Source organism: Oncorhynchus masou, chromosome 26 (genome assembly GCF_036934945.1).
Source record: "Oncorhynchus masou masou isolate Uvic2021 chromosome 26, UVic_Omas_1.1, whole genome shotgun sequence".
Taxonomy (NCBI): Eukaryota; Metazoa; Chordata; class Actinopteri; order Salmoniformes; family Salmonidae; genus Oncorhynchus; species Oncorhynchus masou.
The window spans coordinates 16132803-16150763 of record NC_088237.1 but is presented as its reverse complement, the minus strand read 5'-3'; the positions used below and the strand labels follow the sequence as shown (position 1 = coordinate 16150763).

Sequence of the window (17961 nt, the reverse complement as noted above, 5' to 3'; positions counted from 1 at the left end):
CTACTGACCCTGGTTCGATTCCAAGCTGTATCACAACCAGCTGTGATTGGGAGTCTCATAGGGCGGTGCACAATTGGCCCAGCTTCTGGGTTAGGTTTAGGCTGTCATTGCAAATAGGAATTTGTTCTTAACTGACTTGCCTAGTTAAATAAATACAAATAAAAATAACCAACAGAGAATGTTTTTTTTTTACCCAAACTGAACCATTTTAATGTAAACCGCCATATCTTACAAATGTTCTATAAATCTCTCCTGCAGAGTATGGTGTAATTTGGTGTGATATGCGTGTTTGGAATCGATTCAGCGCTTGATTAAGACAGCAGGAAGAATAATTGGTATAATGTAGATCCAGATTCAGCTTCCACCCTGTACACAAAACTTGAAAGCATATAACAGGACAGTACTCATCCCCTTCACTCAAAATTCAATCACAACAGCAGCCGGACAAGGGGAAAGCAAATGAAAACAGATATATATGGGGACTCTTTTAATCCAACAGCCATTAGGTTGTATAATAGACAGTCAAGTATACAGTATGTTGCACTTTCACTTTCAATGTGTTGCTTTAGCACTTTGAATGAATTCTATTGTGTCGTTTCTGTGTTTTCATGTTTTATGTACTGTCTTTTTAAGCACATGACCAAATGAATTTCCCCCTGGTGGGATAATAAAGTTGATCTGAATCATCTAGGAGTTTTGTCCATTTTTTGTTTCTCTATCCTAATAACATTGAGGGAGTGTGTGCGACCTAAGCACACCAACCTTCTGAGTTGATACAATGTTGCACTTCCCTAGCAATAGCTCAAGTCAAGACATATAGAACAGGATTTGAGAGGTTAATGTGATTGAAACCTACATTTTAATCAGGATATTTTCTGTGTTTTTATTTGTCTGCTTTTTTTAACTAGGCAAGTTAGTTAAGAACAAATTCTTATTTTCAGGGGCAGAACAACATATTATTTTTTACCTTGTCAGCTCAGGGATTTGATCTAGCAATCTTTCGGTTACTGGCCCAACGCTCTAACCACTAGGCTACCTGCCGACCCATAGACCTTAGGCCTATGTATTTTACTTAGTTGATGATGGAAGTTACAGGCCTACTACTGCATTGGCCGATAGGCTATCTCTGAGTTCCATGTGCTAACTTCTGGTGCTCTTGCATGAATGTAATTTATCTTTTAGATTTGTATGATTTTAATTAAGATTTTTAAGAGTAACTACATGACAATCATTTTGAAAATACAAAAACATTATTATTGAAATTAAACTGTTCCTTGAAAATATGCATATTAAAATAATCAAATCTGGCACACAGATTCGTAGAAATTGTAGGATAAATTGGAGAAACTGTAATCTTCCCTAAACTTTGAACTCACAAGCTGCCTATGGTCTTTATTATAACACCCATTAGTCAAATTTGTGCAAGCACAAGCGTGTGCACACAGGAAGACCCGTGAAAGAAATGGGCCCGCCTATAGAAATCAAATGCCTTTCCAACTGATTCGTTCTGGCACCGGCACTGTTGTGGGTAGACTACTAGCCTATATTTTGGAGTAACTTTTTATTTTAGTGGCTGTCAGGTCCCCAGGGGCAAAATCTGGGGCGGCTGCATATCTATATCTGCCAGGGTACATTAATTTACCTATGTGCCAAATTTGGTGCTTCTATCACAAAGTGCCCAATTGAGTCTACATTTTCATCATAGCCACACCACGAGTATACAGTGATGGCAATTTGCATATACTCCAGAATGTTATGAAGAGTGATCAGATGAATTGCAATTTATTGCAATGTCCCTCTTCGCCATGCAAATTAACTGAATCCCCCAAAAACATTTCCACTGCATTTCAGCCCTGCCACAAAAGGACCAGCTGACATCATGTCAGTGATTCTCTCGTTAACACAGATGTGAGTGTTTTGACGAGGACAAGGCTGGAGATCACTCTGTCATGCTGATTGAGTTCGAATAACAGACTGTAAGCTTCAAAAGGAAGGTGGTGCTTTTAATCATTGTTCTTCCTCTGTCAACCATGGTTACCTGCAAGGAAACACGTGCCGTCATCATTGCTTTGCACAAAAGGGCTTCACAGGCAAGGATATTGCTGCCAGTAAGATTGCACCTAAATCAACCATTTATCAGATCATCAAGAACTTCAAGGAGAGCTGTTCAATTGTTGTGAAGAAGGCTTCAGGGCGCCCAAGAAAGTCCAGCAAGTGCCAGGACCGTCTCCTAAAGTTGATTCAGCTGCAGGATCGGGGCACCGCCAGTACAGAGCTTGCTCAGGAATGGCAGCAGGCAGGTGTGAATGCATCTGCATGCACAGTGAGGCGAAGACTTTTGGAAGATGGCTTGGTGTCAAGAAGGGCAGCAAAGAAGCCACTTCTCTCCAGGAAAAACATCAAGGTTAGACTGATATTCTGCAAAAGGTACAGGGATTGGACTGCTGGGGACTGGGGTAAAGTCATTTTCTCTGATGAATCCCCTTTCCGATTGTTTGAGGGCATCTGGAAAAAAGCTTATCCGAAGAAGACAAGGTGAGAGTTACCATCAGTCCTGTGTCATGTCAACAGTAAAGCATCCTGAGACCATTCATGTGTGGGGTTGCGTCTCAGCCAAGGGAGTGGGCTCACTCACAATTTTGCCTAAGAACACAGCCATGAATAAAGAATGGTACTTCTTTTCCCAACCATCCAGGAACAGTTTGGTGACGAACAATGCCTTTTCCAGCATGATGGAGCACCTTGCCATAAGGCAAAAGTGATGACTCAGTGGCTCGGGGAACAAAACATCGATATTTTGGGTCCATGGCCAGGAAACTCCCCAGACCTTAATTCCATTGAGGGACTTGTGGTCAATCCTCAAGAGGCAGGTGGACAAAAAAAAATCTGACAAACTCCAAGCATTGATTATGCAAGAATTGGCTGCCATCAGCCCAGAAGTTAATTGACAGCATGCCAGGGCGGATTGCAGAGATCTTGAAAAAGAAAGGTCAACACTGCAAATATTGACTCTTCGCATCAACTTCATGTAATTGTGAATAAAAGCCTTTGACACTTATGAAATGCTTGTAATTATACTTCAGTATTCCATAGTAACATCTGACAAGAATATCTAAAGACACTGAAGCAGCAAACGTTGTGAAAATTAATATTTGTGTCATTCTCAAAACTTTTGGCCACGACTGTACATTCCTCCATTCCTCCATATTAACACCAAAATCATAGTCAATTGTGTTTTTTTGTCTGTAAATAGTTGCTTGACAAAGTCATACAATTTCAGTAGGACAACAAAACGGTTTCGAAATTATGAGGTTTTGCTCAATTTACCCGTTTGCCCTTTTAAGGTTAAATAATTTTGCCTTTGTGTCATACTGCATAAGTGTACGCCATTTGTATTTATAAATGCAGTTAATAAGCACACTATGAACCTTCTTGAGAGTTCAAACGTGACAGTGACACATGGCTAAATGAACCACATTGCCCTTGAAGTCCAAATGATTTGTTGGGGTGGAAGTGAAAGTGGGGTCAACTACAAGGCGAATAGTGAATGAAGACTATAGAGGTAATTGATGGGCTTTGGAGTGGCTTACACATTGTAATAGTTGTGTGCCTGTGTGTGTGACTCGGGTCAGGCGCTTTTTCTCTCAGCCCCGGCCCCCGAGCCCCGACGCGACAAATCCAGTCGAGGTCGAAGACTCCGCGGGTGGGCGTGCCGCTGCGAGTCAAGTGTCCTCAGTCATCCATCGTCTCACAATTCGGTCACTCTGATCCGAACGACCCGCAGGCTCTTGTTCGTTAATACTGTAAATGGATATGGACGTAAACATGCTGTTTTTGACGTTACTGATGTGTTACAATCCGTATGTTTTTGGACTGTTTGAGGATATTAATATTGAGGAGGATCTTTCTCCCGACTTTGAATTGGATATTGTGAGTGTCATTTACACTCTGAACTATTTAATTTGGCAACATTGATATATATATTTTGAGAGCTTCATTGGAACCCGATTTAACCAATCTACTTTGTTTCCCATTTCAGTCTCCCCGTAGAGTGCCTCGCCAGATGAAATCCATGCTTACTAAGGTAAAGATTACAAAGTTGAATGTCTTGACATTTCTGCCCGTATGCATCTTTTGCGCTCTTGTGTGTCATTGTGTGTGTTGACGAGGCTACTGTAGACGAAATATAACCAGCATTAATAATCAGAGATCTGCATGTTGCATACTGTTGTTCATTGATAACAATTGAATAATATGTCACAAAAAGTATTTCGTGAAAGCAGAGTAGAGGGGTGGGTAGTTCAGCACTGCAGTTTGTCATCCTCGAAAACTCTCATTGGGTGAGACACGCAGAGACCTGCCAAGCGCACCGGGCTGTACTGCGGCTGTACTGCAGATACGTGGAAATCGCTGGACATCCTATCCAGAAATACAATCAAAAATATAAAATATATCCCGCCAACGTGGTGATAAGGAGTTTGGAACGATATGCCACTGGAAATGAACGGAATGGAACAGTGGTCAGTGCGCAGCATGTTTGTGTGCGTGAACGCAGTGCTGTGCTGTCCCATCGACGATACTTGAAAAACATAAATCACTGCCAGATTTAAATTAACAAAATGTATTACTAACCAATCAAACCTAAGGTATCAGCAATAAAAATGAACCTAACATGTTGATGTCCAACCGCGTAGGAGACCAAACCGCATATCCAGGAGCTGTCGGTGAAGACCACCATTATCTCCCGATACGCCTTCACGGCGGTCTCGTGCACCATGCTCAACCGGCACTCCGCCGCCGCCGAGGGCGTCTTCCAGTTCCTGATTCCCAAGAACGCCTATGTCTCGAACTTTACCATGTAAGCGCCAAAACGCAACAGATGCGTAATTGTATTTGTATTTATTTTTTACTTGTAGCCTAGATAGATGCTTCTGGGTAATAGATCATGTCAGTCTGAGTCTAATATGGTCCAGATTGTGTACACCTGTTGCAAGTGAACTACAATGAATCTTTTCCCCTCAATTTATTTCGATTTCTCATTTATTTTCTCACTTTATTGATGTGTGATTACTACCCCTCTTTGCCATATTCTCCCTCTTCCCATGGCATGCCATTGTGGCCAGTCAATCATTGTATGGGTTTATGAGGGCTCTGTTGCTATGGGAGAGGTTAGTGTGGGGCCTGTGACTGTTCAGTGGTGCAGAGGTAATTTACTATGTTGTGGTCACAAGCCTTCATTCATCTCCATTTACTAGATTGTTCACTGGACCATGAGAGACATAGTCCAGAAGCCTCGGAAGAAGCCTGTGAAAGGCTTGCCTGTTTACTTTTATGTATCACAGTAATATAGGCCTAACACAATGAAATTAGGATTTCCCCAATGATTCTTAGACAGCGTTTTGAACTGTAACGTTTACTTACTAGGGTGATCCTTATCATCATCTCCACTCTTAACCCCTGACCTCTACCCTGAACACAGGATCATTGGGGGGCGTGTCTACCCCAGTGAGGTCAGGCCCAAGGAGAAGAAGGTCAAACAGGGGAAGGGGGGTGAGGCCATACCCAAGAACAAGGAGAAAGGTGAACAGAGGTAAAAGTGTGTGTGCTTGTGTGTTTGAGTGTGTTCTTGTGTGTGTGTGTGTGTGGCCTATCACCAGTGTCTAACCTTGTCTGCCAGTACAACCTCTAGAGTCCTCTGGAGTCACTAGCTACTACTCTGCCAGTAGAAACAGGTTCATATCCCATATAAAAGCCTATTTTAAAGATGCACCCCGGCTTTCATTGTTGAAATACAAAACTCCACATATAAATACAGTAATCTACACACACTTATGGTAAAAGAAAATATTGTTTTTTTTTGTCACAAGTGAAAACTTAATGGAGTAAGGCCATTCAATGAGTTGATCTGATGATGCCCTCTGGACTCCACCTTGTTTTTGGGAACAATAGAGGAGCAATGGAGAACCAAAAGAGGAAAGGCTTCTGTGCCTTTTGTTAAGTAAATCAGGTGTTAAACGAGGTGAAAAGGAGACTGGAGTGCGACTTCAAGCACCAACCTGACCACAGAATATGTGTTTCTGACCTGCCTGGAGTTGAGCAGCCGGGCTCAATCATAGCTCCAGAGACTGGATATGAAGAACTATTGTCATATAAATCTGTGACCTGTCTCTGACAGGAAGAAATTACATCGTGCTTCTACTTGCCAGTCCATAAAATCACACTTGTACAATGAAATCAGATTTACATAGAGGGTATTACATTTTCACAGAGAGGGGAGAGAAGGAGAGTGATAGAAAGCATAAGGGAGAATGGGAGGGAGACAATAAAGAAGGAGAGAGAGAGATAGATAGATAGAGGAATGGAAATGCTTATTGGTTAGTCCAGTGCTGAGTCCAGTGAGGAGTGCTCCTGGCAGTCACTGCCCTTCCACACTGATGATGTCACTACTTGGAATGACTCATTCCCTACTCCTCCTCTTTCCCCAACTATTTCTCTCCCTTTTTTCCCCCTCTATATTCTTCTTATTTCTTCCCCCATTCCTCCCTCTCCCCTCCCCAACTCTCTCTCCTCCTCTCTTCTCCCTCAGTAGCGAACCAGAGGTGGAGGTGTTCAGGATGGGGGCCAGTATCCCAGGTCGTAACCGGGCCATGTTCATGCTGACCTATGAGGAGCTGCTCCAGCGGAGGCTGGGGAGGTATGAGCATGTGACCAGCCTGAGACCCCTGCAGCTGGTCAGCCGTCTCAGTGTGGACGTCACCATTGTGGATCACTCCACCATCACCCACCTGGAGGTGCTGCCACTGCGCAACGGCAAGAGCAACACGGCAGTAGCCAGTGGTGCCAGTGCAGCGAAGACACCTGGTACAGTTTGAGTGTGGGATGTGTTGAGTCTGTGCTTTGTCCATACTAGGTGTGTAATATACAGTGCATTCGAAAAGTATTCAGAACCCTTTGTTTTCCCCACATTTTGTTACAGCTTTATTCTAAAATGTATTAAATACATATTTTCCCTCCTCAATCTACACACAATACCCCACAATGACAAAGCAAAAACGGGTTTTTAAAAATGTTTGCAGGTTTTTACAAATACCTTATTTACATATGTATTCAGACCGTTTGCTATGAAGCGGAGCTCAGGTACATCCCGTTTCCATTGATCATCCTTGAGATGTTTCTACAACTCGATTGGAGTCCACATGTGGTGAATTCCATTGATTGGACATGATTTGGAAAGGCACACACCTGTCTATATAAGGTCCCACAGTTGACAGTACATGTCAGAGCAAAAACCAAGAGGAGCTCAGGAGTTCCTCTGTGGAGATGGGAGAATCTTCAAAAAGCACAACCATCTCTGCAGCACGACGGACTTTGCCAAAAGGCACCTAAAGGACTCTCAGACCATGAGAAACTAGATTTTCTGGTTTGATGAATCCAAGATTGAACTCTTTGGCCTGAAAGCAAAGTGTCACGTCTGGAGGAAACCTGGCACCATCCCTACAGTGAAGCATGGTGGTGGCAGCATCATGGTGTGATATGTTTTCAGAGGCAGGGACTGGGAGGCTAGTCAGGATCGAGGGAAGATGAATGGAGCAAAGTACAGAGAATTCTTGATGAAAACCTGCTCCAGAACTCTCAGGACCTCAGACTGGGGCAAAGGTTCACCTTCCAACAGATATATGACCCTAAGCACACAGCCAATACAAAACAGGAGTGGCTTTGGGACAAGTCTCTGAATGTCCTTGAGTGGCCCATCCAGGGCCCGGACTTGAACCCGATCAAACATCTCTAGAGAGACCTGGAAAGAGCGGGGTATTGTGTGCAGATTGATGAGGGAAAAAACAATTTAATAAATGTTAGAATAAGGCTGTAATGTTACAAAATGTGGAAAAAGTCAAGGGGTCTGAATACTTTCCGAATGCACTTTATCTAACATTAGAAATAGTTCTGCAGTGATATTGGCACCTCTGAAAATGCCTGGCCAATGCTCAAATTTTCAGATTCCAACAGATTCCAATCTATTTAACCTTCCTATGAGCAATGTTGAGCATCTCTAGTTCAGCACACCCTTCCCCACACACACATACGTGTGCACATGTGCGCACACACACACACACACACACACACACACACACACACACACACACACTTCCCAGCTTTTTCTCACACACACTTAATGTTTCCCTACCACCAGCCAAGCCTGCTCTTCCCGTTTCCACGGTGATCAAACAAAATAAGACGTTCTGTAGGATCACCTTCAGCCCCAACATCGTTCAGCAGGCTAAGATCACCACCAGCGGCATGCTGGGAGAGTTTGTGGTGCACTATGACGTGGAGAGAGAGCTGGGGATAGGAGACATACAGGTCAGATTTCACACACCAAAAACACACACACACATCCAACGCTCCCGCGATTAGTGTAAATGTGTCATGCTGTGACCAGGCCTGGTAGATATAAACATGTTAAACTATATATCTCCACTTCACAGTATACATGAAAACTGCATGCATTAATCAAGGATCCAACAGGACAAATACACATCTCTCTCATTCTCACACACACTCTCACACATCCGGGTCCCATAGCCTTCATCCACCGTCAACACATTCATTTTCCAGCACCATATCCACCCCCTCCTGGGTCACTCTACAACCACACCGTCAGTCCAGCAGCCCTGTGGACACTGTGTTGGTGGGCTCTGTTTAACTGCTCATGGCTACTGAGAACTGTCTAACTTTTCTCTGATTCTCTCTCAGGTTCTGAACGGCCATTTTGTGCACTACTTCGCCCCCAAGGATCTGCCGGTGGTGCCCAAGAACGTGGTGTTCGTGATCGACACCAGCGCCTCTATGCTGGGCACCAAGATCAGACAGGTAGCCGGTTACGGTCAAACCCTTCTCATCACACCAGTGTCCAATGCTTAGATAGGCTCAAGACATCTTGTTCTCTCGTTCTCCTTTTGTTGTTGTTGTCATTAAACATGGTTTCCTTCTGAATACAACGATGAAAAAAATATACTGTATAGCTTATGGGGAATCTGTGAGTTTTAATAAATTCCAGGTGGAGTCCATTTTAGTTTGACTTTAGTCCTTCACATTTCTGGGATCAAGCCGTTAAGATCCTGAGTTAGTGTAGCAGTGGAGGATGAATATTACCCCCAGTCCGCCCCCTCTCCGGTCTCTGGCGCAATACTCCCACACTGGTCTGGTAATATCAAAATCAGATCCTTCCTTCTGGGAGATTGCGTTATAATCCCTCTGGTATCATCTGATACTTCATCTGAACAGCTGCTCCACTGCAGATCCAGAAACCCAAAGACTTAGAGTGGCAAAAACAGAAAAGAGAAACTGATTGATGTGATACTCTGAAATGCTGGAAACATGCTCAACGTTCACTATTGCAGTTGTATTGAATTGAATGCTATGGAGGAGAGACGTCATTGTCTCTGGCGCAATGTAAACACTCCAGATGGCAGCATCATCACCCCTTGATCCCTCCCCCGTTCCCCTCCACCCCCCAGTGGACCACTCTGTAGTGAACAAGTGGGCTTTGATCTCTCCCTACAATAGAGCACTCAGTCTGTCTATGGCTCTGACCCTTGCCCCCTACAGTCTATAGGCATCTGGTAACCCATCTAACTCTGTCATACCCACTTGACTCCAGATTTCATATTCAATATTCATTTAGTAGGCTTTTCGTTCTGTGCAACTTCTAAACCCCAGTAGTCGAGAAACAAGCTGTAGCATGGATACTGTAAATAGCTGTGGTGTGTGTGTTTATGTGTATTTGTGTGTGTTTGAGGGGGTGAGAGAAACAGACTTTCTGGACCAAGGAAATGGAATCTCACAGCTGTTCCAAAGGGCCGGGTCTTTGAGTGGCAGCGTCAGGTTAAGTCCAACCATTACAGAGTTAGCATGGCAACAATACTGCTCCCAAAAACCATGACTAAAACATTACATCTTGGTGATTACCACAGTATTGGTGCTAACAGAAACCATGACCATGGGTGTTATTATAGCCTTTTGTGTGACAAGGTGTCTCTTCCCGTTGGGCAAAGTTTTCCAGGCCTGTTTGGTTCGCTCGTGTGAACACAACTGAATAGAATGATTTTACACGAAGACAAAGGTATTACAATGATATCATTTGATTCATTGATGAAAGCAAAACCAAAATGCTCTCTCTCTGTCTCTCGCCCCTCTCCCTCCCTCTCTCTGTCTCTCGCCCCTCTCCCTCCCTCTCTCTGTCTCTCGCCCCTCTCCCTCCCTCTCTCTGTCTCTCGCCCCTCTCCCTCCCTCTCTCTCTCTCTCTCTCCCTCCCTCTCTCTTTCTCTCGCCCCTCTCCCTCCCTCTCTCTTTCTCTCGCCCCTCTCCCTCCCTCTCGCCCCTCTCCCTCCCTCTCTGTCTCTCGCCCCTCTCCCTCCCTCTCTCTGTCTCTTGCCCCTCTCCCTCCCTCTCTCTGTCTCTCGCCCCTCTCCCTCCCTCTCTCTCTCTCTCTCTCGCCCCTCTCCCTCCCTCTCTCTCTCTCGCCCCTCTCCCTCCCTCTCTCTGTCTCTCGCCCCTCTCCCTCCCTCTCTCTGTCTCTCGCCCCTCCCTCCCTCCCTCTCTCTCTCTCGCCCCCCTCTCCCTCCCTCTCTCTGTCTCTCGCCCCTCTCCCTCCCTCTCTCTGTCTCTCTCTCTCTGTCTCTCGCCCCCTCTCCCTCCCTCTCTCTGTCTCTCGCCCCTCTCCCTCCCTCTCTCTGTCTCTCGCCCCTCTCCCTCCCTCTCCTCTCTCGCCCCTCTCCCTCTCTCTCTGCCCCCCCTCTCCCTCCCTCTCTCTGTCTCTCGCCCCCTCTCCCTCCCTCCCTCTCTCTCTCCCTCCCTCGCCCCCCCCTCCCTCCCTCTCTCTGTCTCTCGCCCCTCTCCCTCCCTCTCTCTGTCTCTCGCCCCTCTCCCTCCCTCTCTCTCTCTCTCGCCCCTCTCCCTCCCTCTCTCTCTCTCGCCCCTCTCCCTCCCTCTCTCTGTCTCTCGCCCCCTCCCTCCCTCTCTCTCTCTCCCCCCTCTCCCTCCCTCTCTCTGTCTCTCGCCCCCCCTCTCCCTCCCTCTCTCTGTCTCTCGCCCCTCTCCCTCCCTCTCCTGTCTCTCGCCCCTCTCCCTCCCCTCTCTGTCTCTCGCCCCTCTCCCTCCCCCCTGTCCCTCCCTCCCTCTCTCTGTCTCTCGCCCCTCTCCCTCCCTCTCTCTGTCTCTCGCCCCTCTCCCTCCCTCTCTCTCTCTCTCGCCCCTCTCCCTCCCTCTCTCTCAGACTAAGGATGCCCTGTTCACTATCCTGAGGGACCTGCGTCCCGGCGACCGGTTTAACTTTGTCAGCTTCTCCAACCGTATCAAGGTGTGGCAGCCCAACCGCCTGGTCCCCGTCACGCCTCTCAACGTCCGAGACGCCAAGAAGTTCATCTATATGCTCCAACCCACTGGAGGTGAGAGAGATAGAAACACAGCAGTGCATTCTGGGATAGAGGAAGATGAGTTATTTCACTGATAGGCCTAATCAGAATCATTTAAGGGTGCTTATATTTGTCCTTTTTACACACTTCTACAAGGGTGTAATGGAAATGTGTTTCTTGCGTTTCCAACTCCCCCTGTGACAGCCCTAGGGAGTGGGGTCACGGTCAGGGTCACCATTAAATGCCTTGCTCAAAGGCATATTTACATATATATTTGTTACTAATCACTATTTCCCAAGATCAATCTCACTCTCCATCCCTCCTCTACCAGGCACCGACATCAACGGTGGCATACAGACGGGCTCCTCATTGCTAAGCGGCTATCTGAACGCAGATCCGGACGCCAACCACCACAGTGTGTCTCTCATCATCTTCCTGACAGACGGGCGGCCCACGGTGGGCGAGCTGCAGTCTCCCAGCATCCTCAGCAACGCGCGGACGGCGGTGAAGGAGCAGTTCTGCGTGTTCACCATCGGGATGGGGAACGATGTGGACTACAGGCTTCTGGAACGCATGGCCCTGGAAAACTGTGGGATGATGAGGAGGATAAATGAGGATTCAGATGCCAGCACCATGCTCAAAGGGTGTGTGTGTGCGTGTGCATGTGTGTGTGTGTGTGTGTGTGTGTGCGTGTGTGTGAGAAGTGTTCAGTAGACAGCTAGTACAGAGGATAAGGCAGAAGTGGTTAGACTTTATTCATTATAATTAATTATAATCAAATGGTATAGAGAACGTCAGGGGGTGAGATATAGGAATGTGTGTGTGACAGAGAGAGAGAGAAAGGGAGCGAGAGGGAAATAGAGAGAGAGAGAGAGAGTTGTTCCTAATGTTCAGTGGACAGCTAGTGCAGAGGAGAAAGCAGAAGTGGTTAGAATTGATTCCTTATAATCCATTATAATCCAATGGTATAGAGAAGGTCAGGAGGTGAGATAAAGGAATAGGAACTAGTGAAATAATAACAAATCATACACATACTGAGAGAAGGCTCTTCAGAGCCTTGAACTGCAATCTTTCAAACCAAACCAAACACACACACATTCGGCGACAGTCTTACCGGCCACTTTTCTGAAGTGTTAGTTTAGGAGTGAGGGGAGGAATGTGTGTGACTGTGTGTTGTGAAAGGGCAGTCTGGGTATGTCTGAGGGCTTAATTGATAGCCTCCTGAGATAATAACAGAGGAGAGACCTAGCTGACTCAGCACACAGTTAAAGAGGTGAGGAGGTTGACTGTGCTACGGTTCAAGGACTGGCTGGAAAACCAGCACATTACAAACACACACAGGTTGTGTCCAAAATGGCACCCCATTCCCTAATCCCTACATAGTGCACTCTGTTTGACCAGGAACCACAGGGTGACATTTGGGACACAGGCATGCTCTCCTCAATACATCACTGTCCCTAACCGGATCTCTGGGGGGGTGAGTGTGTATACACAGTCACGCAGACATTTGAGGCCCCTAGAGCGTATCAGAGAGTAGTACACACAATGTCTTGATTCTTGTGTCCATGATACAGTGAAGTATCTGAGGTATAGACCTCTACTGGGTGCTAGATTAAAAACATGTTATAACATGGTAACCCTTTCCCTCTTTCATATCTCTCTCCCTCCCTCCACGTCTCTCCCTCCCTCTCTCTTCCTCTAGGTTTTACGATGAGATAGGCACTCCACTGCTCTCTGACGTCAGGGTGAATTACACAGAGGACTCGGTCCAGTACGTCACCCAGCACCTCTTCACCAACTATTTCAACGGCTCAGAGATCGTCATCGCAGGCAAATTGACCAATCAAAGTGCAGACTCCCTGCACGTCCAGGTCACCGCCAGCAACAGCGACAAGAGCATCATCCTGGAGACAGACGTGGCGTTACGGCAAAGGGAGGTGGAGACGGAGAGGCACGTGAAGGAGGCGGCGGCCGGGGTGGGGTCAGGGGACACAGGGGCGGGCACGACAGGGTCAGTGGCGGATGATTTCGTGGAGCGCGTATGGGGTTTCCTGAGTGTGAAGGAGGGGCTGAGGTCCAGGCTGAAGAGCCAGACCAGCAGGGAGAGAGAGGGACATACCCAGCAGGCGACTAACCTCTCCCTGACCTATCACTTCCTCACGCCCCTCACTTCCCTCGTGGTGGAAAAACCTCAGGTGCTGGCCGACGGAACCATGGCCGAGGACACACCCACCCCCACAACCACAGAGACAAATAAGAAGGCTGCTTCAGCCAATGAGCTGTCGGATGAGACGGAAGGGGAGGAAGACACGGCCCAGAGCCTGCACTTGAAGAAAGACCAGCCGGGTGGACAGAGTTCCAGAATTACCAAGACAACGGGTTAGCAGGCTTGATTGAGGCTGTTGTTTCTGACTTAATCCGTTTGATCAAATGCTTCCTGTTATCGATGCCAACGCCAACAAATAGAAACTGAGTGGAAGTATTGGACTACTGAAAACCTGTATAAATCGAAGTCTGTTTTGTCTATAGGTAAAGTTGTGAAGAGGCCAGTCCAAAAATCTATAACCATCTCCAAAACATCAGGTTAGTGGTTCTGAGGCTCTGTTAGAGGGACGGGGACTGGAGTACGGTACTGTAGACACGTAGACACACACACGTAGACACACACACGTAGACACACACATGTAGACACACACACGTAGACACACACACACACACACACACACACACACTGAGAATGAGAGAGAGGTCAGTAGACTAAAGAAGAAACATAAGATGACATCAATGAACCTGTCATTGCTGCTGCTTTCTCATCTCCTGAATCTTTACTTAGCTCAGCTCTCACATGCCCACTCAAAGCAGGAAACAACTACCTGCGATAACTAACTGGCAATAACTAACTGCCTACAACTAACTCAAATCAATTCAAATTTTATTGGTCACATATACATGGTTAACAGATGTTAATGCGAGTGTAGCTAAATGCGTGTGCTTCTAGTTCCAACCATGCAGTAATATCTAACAAGTAATCTAACAATTTCACAACAACTACCTTATACACACAAATGTAAAGGAATTAATAGGAATATGTACATATAAATATATGGATGAGCGATGGCCGAACGGCATAGGCAAGATACAATAGATGGTATAGAGTACGGTATATACATATGAGATGAGTAATGTAGGGTATGTAAGCATTATATGAAGTGGCATTGTTTAAAGTGACTAGTGATAAATTTATTACATCCAATTTTTAATTATTAAAGTGGCTGGAGTTGAGTCAGTATGTTTGCAGCAACCCCTCAATGTTAGTGATGGCTGTTTAACAGTCTGATGGCCTTGAGATTGAAGCTGATTTTCTGTCTCTCGGTCTCAGCTTTGATGCACTTGTACTGACCTCGCCTTCTGGATGATAGCAGGGTGAACAGGCAGTGGCTCGGGTGGTTGTTGTCCTTGATGATCTTTTTGGGCTTCCTGTGACATCGGGTGGTGTAGGTGTCCCAGAGGGGAAGGAAGATTGCCCCCGGTGATGCGTTGTGCAGACCTCACTACCCTCTGGAGAGCCTTACGGTTGTGGGTGGAGCAGTTGCCGTACGAGGCGGTGATACAGCCCGACAGGATTCTCTCGATTGTACATCTGTAAAAGTTTGAGTGTTTTTGGTGACAAGCAAAATGTCTTCAGCCTCCTGAGGTTGAAGAGGCGCTGTTGCGCCTTCTTCACCACGCTGTCTGTGTGGGTGGACTGTTTCAGTTTGTCAGTGATGTGTACGCCGAGGAACTTAACTTTCCACCTTCTCCACTACTGTCCTGTCGATGTGTCGGTGTTCCCTCTGCTGTTTCTTGAAGTCCACGATCATCTCCTTTGTTTTGTTGATGTTGAGTGTGAGGTTGTTGTCCTGACACCACACTCCGAGGGCCCTCACCTCCTCCCTGTAGGCCGTCTGATCGTTGTTGGTAAACAAGCCTACCACTATTGTATCGTCTACAAAATTGATGATTGAGTTGGAGGCGTACATGGCCACGCAGTTATGGGTGAACAGGGAGTACAGGAGAGGGCTCAGAACACACCCTTGTGGGGCCCCAGTGTTGAGGATCAGCGGGGTGGAGATGTTGTTTCTTACCCTCACCACCTGGGGACGGCCCGTCAGAAAGTCCAGGACCCAGTTGCACAGGGCGGGGTCGAGACCCAGGGACTCGAGCTTAATGAGGGTACTATGGTGTTAAATGCTGAGCTGTAATCGATGAACAGCATTCTTACATAGGTATTCCTCTTGTCCAGACCGCCGACAGCTAACTGCCGACAGCGAACTGCCGATAACTAACTGCTTACAACTAAATGCCGACACTGGTATCTGGTGATATCTGATTATAGATACATACAGTGTAGTCGTTTGTGCTTCACATTCACAGAAATATACAGAAACTTGTATTTAACAGACCTGGGTTCAAATACTATTTCATGTATTTCATATACTTTTCAATACATTTCCAAACAAGTATTCAGATACTCAAATACACTGACTCAAATATACTCCCATGCATTTAACCCAGGTATTTCAAAATAGCATTTAAATCAGTATTTTAAATAATAAAAAATAACTTTCAAATACAATTTGGTCGACTATTTGGTTTTAATAACTATTCAGATACTCAAATAAAAGTACTTGTTTTGGCTGTGTATTTGAAAATACTCAAATACACAGAAAAAAGTATTTCAAAAACAAATACTTCAATACACATGTATTTGAATCCAGGTATGCATAGATGTACTATTCCCTCATATTCAACACCAGTGTCTCCCTATCCCGTCTCTCTCACACCAACCCCCTTGCCACAGCGGACGGCGATCCCCACTTTGTGGTTGAGTTCCCCCTCAGTAAACTGACTGTGTGTTTCAACATCAACGGAGAGCCAGGACACATTCTCAGAATGGTATCTGACCACAAGCACTCTGGTAAGACTGTCCTCTCAAGAGATTCTGACTTTATGTTTGATGTTTGGTTATGTGTTTTCATATGATTTGTGTGGTCTATTTGTGCGTGTGATCGTGTGTGTGTATGTGAGTCTAGGTGTGACAGTAAATGGTAAGCTGATAGGCGCCCCGGCACCAGCGGGCAGCCACAAACAGCACAGGACATACTTCAGCACCATTACCATCGTGGTGAACCGACCCAAACGTTCCTACATCGAGGTCACCCCCAAGAAGGTCATTCTGGATGGACGTGACCGCCTGGTCCTGCCCTGCGACACCACAGTCTCCGTGGAGAGTGGCGGGCTTGCGGTGACGATAGTGGGAAAGTCCACCGTGACCGTAACCATAGGAGGAACCATTCGTTTCGTCATACTGGTGCATCAGTACAAGAACCCTGCTCCCTATCAGAGAAACCACCTGGGATTTTACATCTCCAACAGCAAAGGGCTGTCACATGACTGTCATGGACTACTGGGTAGGTATCAGAAACTACTAGTGGGATGTCAGGGAAGGGGGCTTGAGCCGAAATGGAATTAGGCCCTAGTGAGGATTACCATTGTTTCGCCTATAGCTCTGTGGTTCTGTTCTATTCTGACCCTCTCTGATTCTACTTCCAGGTCAGTTCCTGTATGAGGAAGTGGGACTCGCAGAGCTTTCTGGCAATGCTACAGCAACAGGAGACCACAGCACGTCTTCACGGTCACCCATCCTGAAGGTCAAAGGGCGTTCAGTGCCGGTGGTCCAGAAGACCCGACGCATCTACAGCGGACGTCAGAGCGTGGACTGCTGGTTCGCCAGGAACAACGCAGCCAAGCTGATCGACGGACAGTATGAGGACTATGTGGTGTCTCACCTGTTCGACACGGGCGATTGGCCCCACGGAAGTAACGGAGCCTGAAACAGGAGCCAGCAATGTACATGTCCCACCCACACTGGAACAATAACCCAGGTACAGCTATAGTAGCCAACAGGCTCTTCTCATATCCTCTGACACTAAACCTCTAAATCATCTTTCTTTTTGCCCCACATACTCACACTCCAAACACTACTCTACTACCCATAGAGTTAGAGGACTCATCTTTGTATCTGTGCCATATAGCGTCTGTGACATTGTGGGCAGTGTCATTGAGGTTATCTCCATTTTAAAGTAGTCCATTTTCTTCTTCACAACTGGCTGATCCCTCATCCTGATGACCTAGTAAGACATGATTCCAACTGGATCACCAGTTGGAAGTCCCACCCAGTTGACTACATTAAAATGGTTGAAGCCCTCAATAACACAGCCCATGCTAATACAGCCTTTTGGCCACTAGAGGCCTCTATCATTCTCTATGCTACTACCCCAGCCACCCATTCCCCTCCAACCATTTCTTTCAACCCACTTCGTATTGCCTGCTTCCTGTTGTTCTTCAGTTTTTTCCTCAGGTGCACCTGCTCTGAATAACCAACCATCATATTCTTCAATATATTTTTTTACTATTTTTAATATAAATGTAATAAGGACATTGTTTGACTTGTATCATTTTATGCTGTCATTTTGTACTTGTAAATATAACCCTTATTGAACCTGAT

The 17961-nt window shown here is 46.2% G+C and overlaps 1 protein-coding gene across 2 annotated transcripts; it reads left to right on the top strand.

Moving 5' to 3' along the window:
• Positions 1–3699: 3699 nt before the first annotated feature.
• Positions 3700–17960, top strand: LOC135514893 (inter-alpha-trypsin inhibitor heavy chain H5-like). 2 transcript variants are annotated; one of them, XM_064938581.1, is made up of 14 exons: positions 3700–3930; positions 4040–4084; positions 4695–4858; positions 5480–5590; positions 6590–6861; positions 8192–8361; positions 8755–8871; positions 11276–11447; positions 11746–12058; positions 13117–13793; positions 13944–13997; positions 16255–16371; positions 16487–16864; positions 17007–17960. In XM_064938581.1, the coding sequence occupies exons 1-14, from the start codon at positions 3808–3810 to the stop codon at positions 17285–17287; spliced, it is 2994 nt and encodes a 997-aa protein (XP_064794653.1). In that variant the 5' UTR covers positions 3700–3807; the 3' UTR covers positions 17288–17960. The 2 variants fall into 2 exon arrangements, with proteins under 2 accessions (XP_064794653.1, XP_064794652.1); XM_064938580.1 differs by having other exon boundaries at positions 6587–6861.
• The last annotated feature ends 1 nt before the right edge of the window (position 17961 follows it).

Excerpts from the sequence above, each read along its gene's own strand:
- LOC135514893 (XM_064938580.1), top strand. The coding sequence starts at position 3,808 with ATGGATATGGACGTAAACATGCTGTTTTTGACGTTACTGATGTGTTAC. Across the intron at positions 13,998-16,254 it reads AACCATCTCCAAAACATCAG|CGGACGGCGATCCCCACTTT; the intron begins GTTAGTGGTTCT and ends CCCTTGCCACAG. Across the intron at positions 16,865-17,006 it reads TGACTGTCATGGACTACTGG|GTCAGTTCCTGTATGAGGAA; the intron begins GTAGGTATCAGA and ends TTCTACTTCCAG.